The 3,844-nt window shown below is 38.7% G+C and overlaps 1 protein-coding gene across 1 annotated transcript; it reads left to right on the top strand.

Annotated features, from left to right (window-relative positions):
- Nucleotides 1–4: 4 nt before the first annotated feature.
- Nucleotides 5–3,649, top strand: LOC101488971 (uncharacterized; the record flags this gene model as incomplete). The annotated part of the gene is made up of 3 exons (XM_004517151.2): nt 5–2,145; nt 2,265–2,456; nt 2,800–3,649. Coding segments are annotated over 3 exons (2,898 nt in total), but the record flags the coding sequence as incomplete, so codon positions are not given.
- Between the last annotated feature and the right edge of the window lie 195 nt (nt 3,650–3,844).

The raw sequence follows: 3,844 nt of genomic DNA, 5'->3' as shown, positions 1-3,844 counted from the left end.
AGATCCAATAACATGTTACTCCCATACTCACCGCATCCTTCTCTTCATAGATCTCGACCCACTCCTCCACAACAACAATCACTTCATCAAAAACATTCTCTCCACTTCCAAAACCTTATTTTCTTTCCCTCCAATTTCCTCCTCTCTCTTCGCCTTCAAATTCTTCTTTTCTTCTCTCCCACCTCACCTCTCTTTCTCCAAACTCCACCCTTTCCTCCCAAAACACTATCTCTCCTTCGATCATCCTTCCTCCACTTTCAATCTCCTCTCTAAAACCCTCTCTTCCCTCCCTCATTTCCCTTTTCCACATCACCCCAAAGCCTCTCACCTCCTCGATTCCATCACTCAACTCCTCCATGATTACCCCTGGGAACCGGATACCGACTCCACCTCTCTTCTTGTTCCCCCCAATTTAATTCTCTTGTTTACCCCCTTGTTTAATTCCTTCCATTCCATTGCCGCATTTTTCGATTCCGATGAAAAAAATTTGCGAAACGAGGGTTCCTTTTGTGATAGGTTTTTGGGGTTTTTCGGGAGTGTGAGTCGTAGGTTTGGCTCCAAGGGTGTTCATTGTAGTTGGATTGGTGTTAATAGCAATTGTGTGAGTGAGAATAGTGGCGATGATGACGAGGTTGGAAAGATACGTGGGTTGTTTGATATTGGGGCTAGGAAATTAGGTTGGGGTTTTTGCTCTTTGGATTCAATTTTGTTTGGTTCTGCTCTTGTTCCTTTTGGTTTGATATATCCCAAAATTGGGGTTTCGTGCTTTTCTTTTCGTTGTTGTTCTAGGGAAGTTCAGGTGCAATTGAGTCTTAGGATATTGGATGTTAATGGGAGTCCAATTGAGTATAACTGTTGTGATCTTGAAGTTTTGGATTTGAGAGGTTTTAGTAGAGGGGAGGATGTGAATTTACAAGGTGGTGGTTGTTATGGAAAGAAGGAGAGATTGTGGAATGTGTGTTCAGGTGGAACGTCGAAGTTGCAAGTTAAGGTTGTGAGGAAGTGTGATGCGTTTGCTGATTTGAGGGATTGTCTCTCTGATTCAGTTCTGGTGCGCGAGGTTTTTAGTGAATCTAAGAAGGGAGATTCGGGTGAGTTTTTCGCTGGTAGGGTTCTTGAATTGCTAGCGACTGAAATTGGCTGTCAGGGGCGGCGAAAATCTGTTCCGGTCTGGGAGATCTTGTTGAGTTTTCTTTATAAAGAAGGTTACTGGGCTTTGGTTTCCGTTGACAATGGAAAAAGTGGTGGTTCTTGTGTTGGTATTCTTAGGCCTTTTACTGTTTCTTCAGCTCTTTTATCTGTCTTGGAGGATTCACAATTGGCTATTGATTTTGATGGAGCAAATATGGATTGTGTTATTAAGGCAGGTGTTTGCGAATCAGATCGCAAATTCAACAAGAATGCGAATTTGTTGGATACTCAGGTCAAGAGTGCTGTGGGAATGAAGGGTAAGAGGAAAAAGAAGATAACAGATTTAAATACTCTTCGAAACCTCACGTGGAGCTCCTTTTGTGATTTGGTATATAATCAATTTGAGATGGATCTGCATGAGGTTTATTATGCAATGGAATGTAACAAGTCGAAGAAGTTGAAGTTTTTGAAATGCTGGATGAAACAGGTGAAAAAATCTAGCTGCTGTGATCTGATTTTGTCAGAAAAACCCAAGCCGGATACGATCATTGTAGAAGAGAGTGACAGTAAATTGATTGAGTTACCTCAAAATGGTGAAGAGCCAATCCCAACGGTGGTTGTGTCAGCTGGAATTAATACCGAGGCTGCTACGATACAGGATGATGGTGCGCTTGATTTTAGGTCAGAAACATCGGAAGCGTTTTTTAGTAATCTTTCCAACAGGATCCAACAGGGAATTGAATCTGATGTCATAGACCTTGGAGCTTTGGCAGAGCGACTTGTAAATTCATCTATATACTGGTTACGTCAGAAGGTTGATACAGAAACAATTCCTGAGATCCATTCTCCTATGAAAGATAATAATGTTCGTCGTAGGATGGTTGTGTCTGAACTAATAAAACTACTGTTGAAGGAGCCCAAGGAGATAGCTGCAAAGCATAAAAGCAGAAATTCGTCCTCTCAGGCATCTGATGCAGGACCAACTACAATAATCACAGAACATGCTGTTAGATTGTATCCTTTTATCGAGTTTTCCTTAATTTATTCTTATGATGACGCATATTTCTTTTCTAGTTCTAATCACTTGTGAAATTTGGGAACTTTTGTTTCATGCTTTCCTTAGTGAGAATTAGATATGAACTGCAGATTTTATTTCGAATGGAAATTTTGCAATCAGAGGATGGAGGTGGAATCGAAGATTCATGTAAACAGAAGTTTGTTAAACAAATATGCCTTCTTCTAGAGAACATTCAGTGCCACATGGAAGGGGGATTCTTTGGTGATTGGAATCTTGAAAATTATGTCGCAAAGATCATAAAAAGCAGGTACAAGCTTATATAACTCAATTGAGATGTTTTATATGTTGACTGATGCTTCCTCTGAAATGTTATATTTATGGTTTAGCATGAACTATGAGGATTTATAGAACTATTAATTTCTGTTTGGAGTGCAGTCAATAACTCGGTTTATTTTCATTTTACTGCTATTATGACAATATATGAAATTTTTGTGGCTTGCTTCTTGTTCTGTTATGTTCTAGAGCTTTTGAGTTTCTTTTTGTTTGTTTCTCTTTTTCCATGGAAAGTGGAAACATTGAACTTTTGTGGATAACTGCATAAAGTAAAGAAAGCATGAACACTTATGATTGTGAAACCCTACAAATTTCAGGTATTCTCACACCCTTGAAGACATTGTTCATAAAATCTACAACAAAATGGACTTGCTTCTGTTTGCAAATGAGGATGAAGACCTGGATTGTTTATTTAACAGTGAGGAGAGCAACAGATCATTGAATCTAAAAGTATCCAGAGATGAGATGGGTGAAAATGACATCAGTAATGGACCTTTCTCAGCAGAAAACGAGCGTTTTCATTTGCAGAAGAATGTTAGCGAAAAATTCCAAAGAATTATAGAGAGGGATGATGATAAAAAACTAATTGAAGCTATCGAGAGGAGAGAGAGGGCACACAGATTTTCATACATCAAACGTCGGATGCCTGCTTTGCGAGTTTGGGCCCCAAAACAGAAGGGTATGAAGTCCAAGACAGATCACCTTTGGAAGGTTTCAAAAAGAAAGGAGCGGCCAAGGGCATGTTATGACACAGTATGTGAGACGCCAATGACAAAAAACAAACAGTCAAGCCCGCAGACAATAGGTTCAGATGATGAGAGTTACATGGCTAATGGGAGTCAAATATGTGGTTCAGTTTCTAAGGCATTGTTTCAGGTATAATCTTTGATGTGATTAAACCATCTGATTTTGACAGACAGAGAAATTGTATATGCTTACTTGAAGAGCAAATCAAGAAAAATTCCGAATACTAGATATCACGTAACATGCTATAGATGTTTCAGATTTTGGTATTCAACCAGTAATGGTGGAATGTCAATGTTTGGACTCTGGAATCAAATGTTTCCCAGTATTTACGTACATGTCAGCTGATTCATTATATTAAATAGTAAATACATCATTTGTTCAATTTGATGCATTTGTTAAATTGAAGTTTTTATTCTAACAGCTACTGAACTCCCTTTTCATTCGTCCTTGACATCCCGTTTATGTAGAATAAGCCACACAAATTGCAAACTACATCTAGAAAGATATTTTCCTTTTATCCAATCTGCAAGTTCAGCCTCTCTTCTGTGCTATTTTTCATCTATTTCCCAATCATTTATTCTTTAATCAATTATCTCTTGATAGGTATTGATGTCC

The sequence above is a fragment of the Cicer arietinum genome, unplaced genomic scaffold (assembly GCF_000331145.2).
Source record: "Cicer arietinum cultivar CDC Frontier isolate Library 1 unplaced genomic scaffold, Cicar.CDCFrontier_v2.0 Ca_scaffold_5637_v2.0, whole genome shotgun sequence".
In the NCBI taxonomy this organism is placed as follows: Eukaryota; Viridiplantae; Streptophyta; class Magnoliopsida; order Fabales; family Fabaceae; genus Cicer; species Cicer arietinum.
The sequence above is the reverse complement of the archived record's forward strand: the minus strand, read 5'-3'. Positions and strand labels throughout refer to the sequence as shown.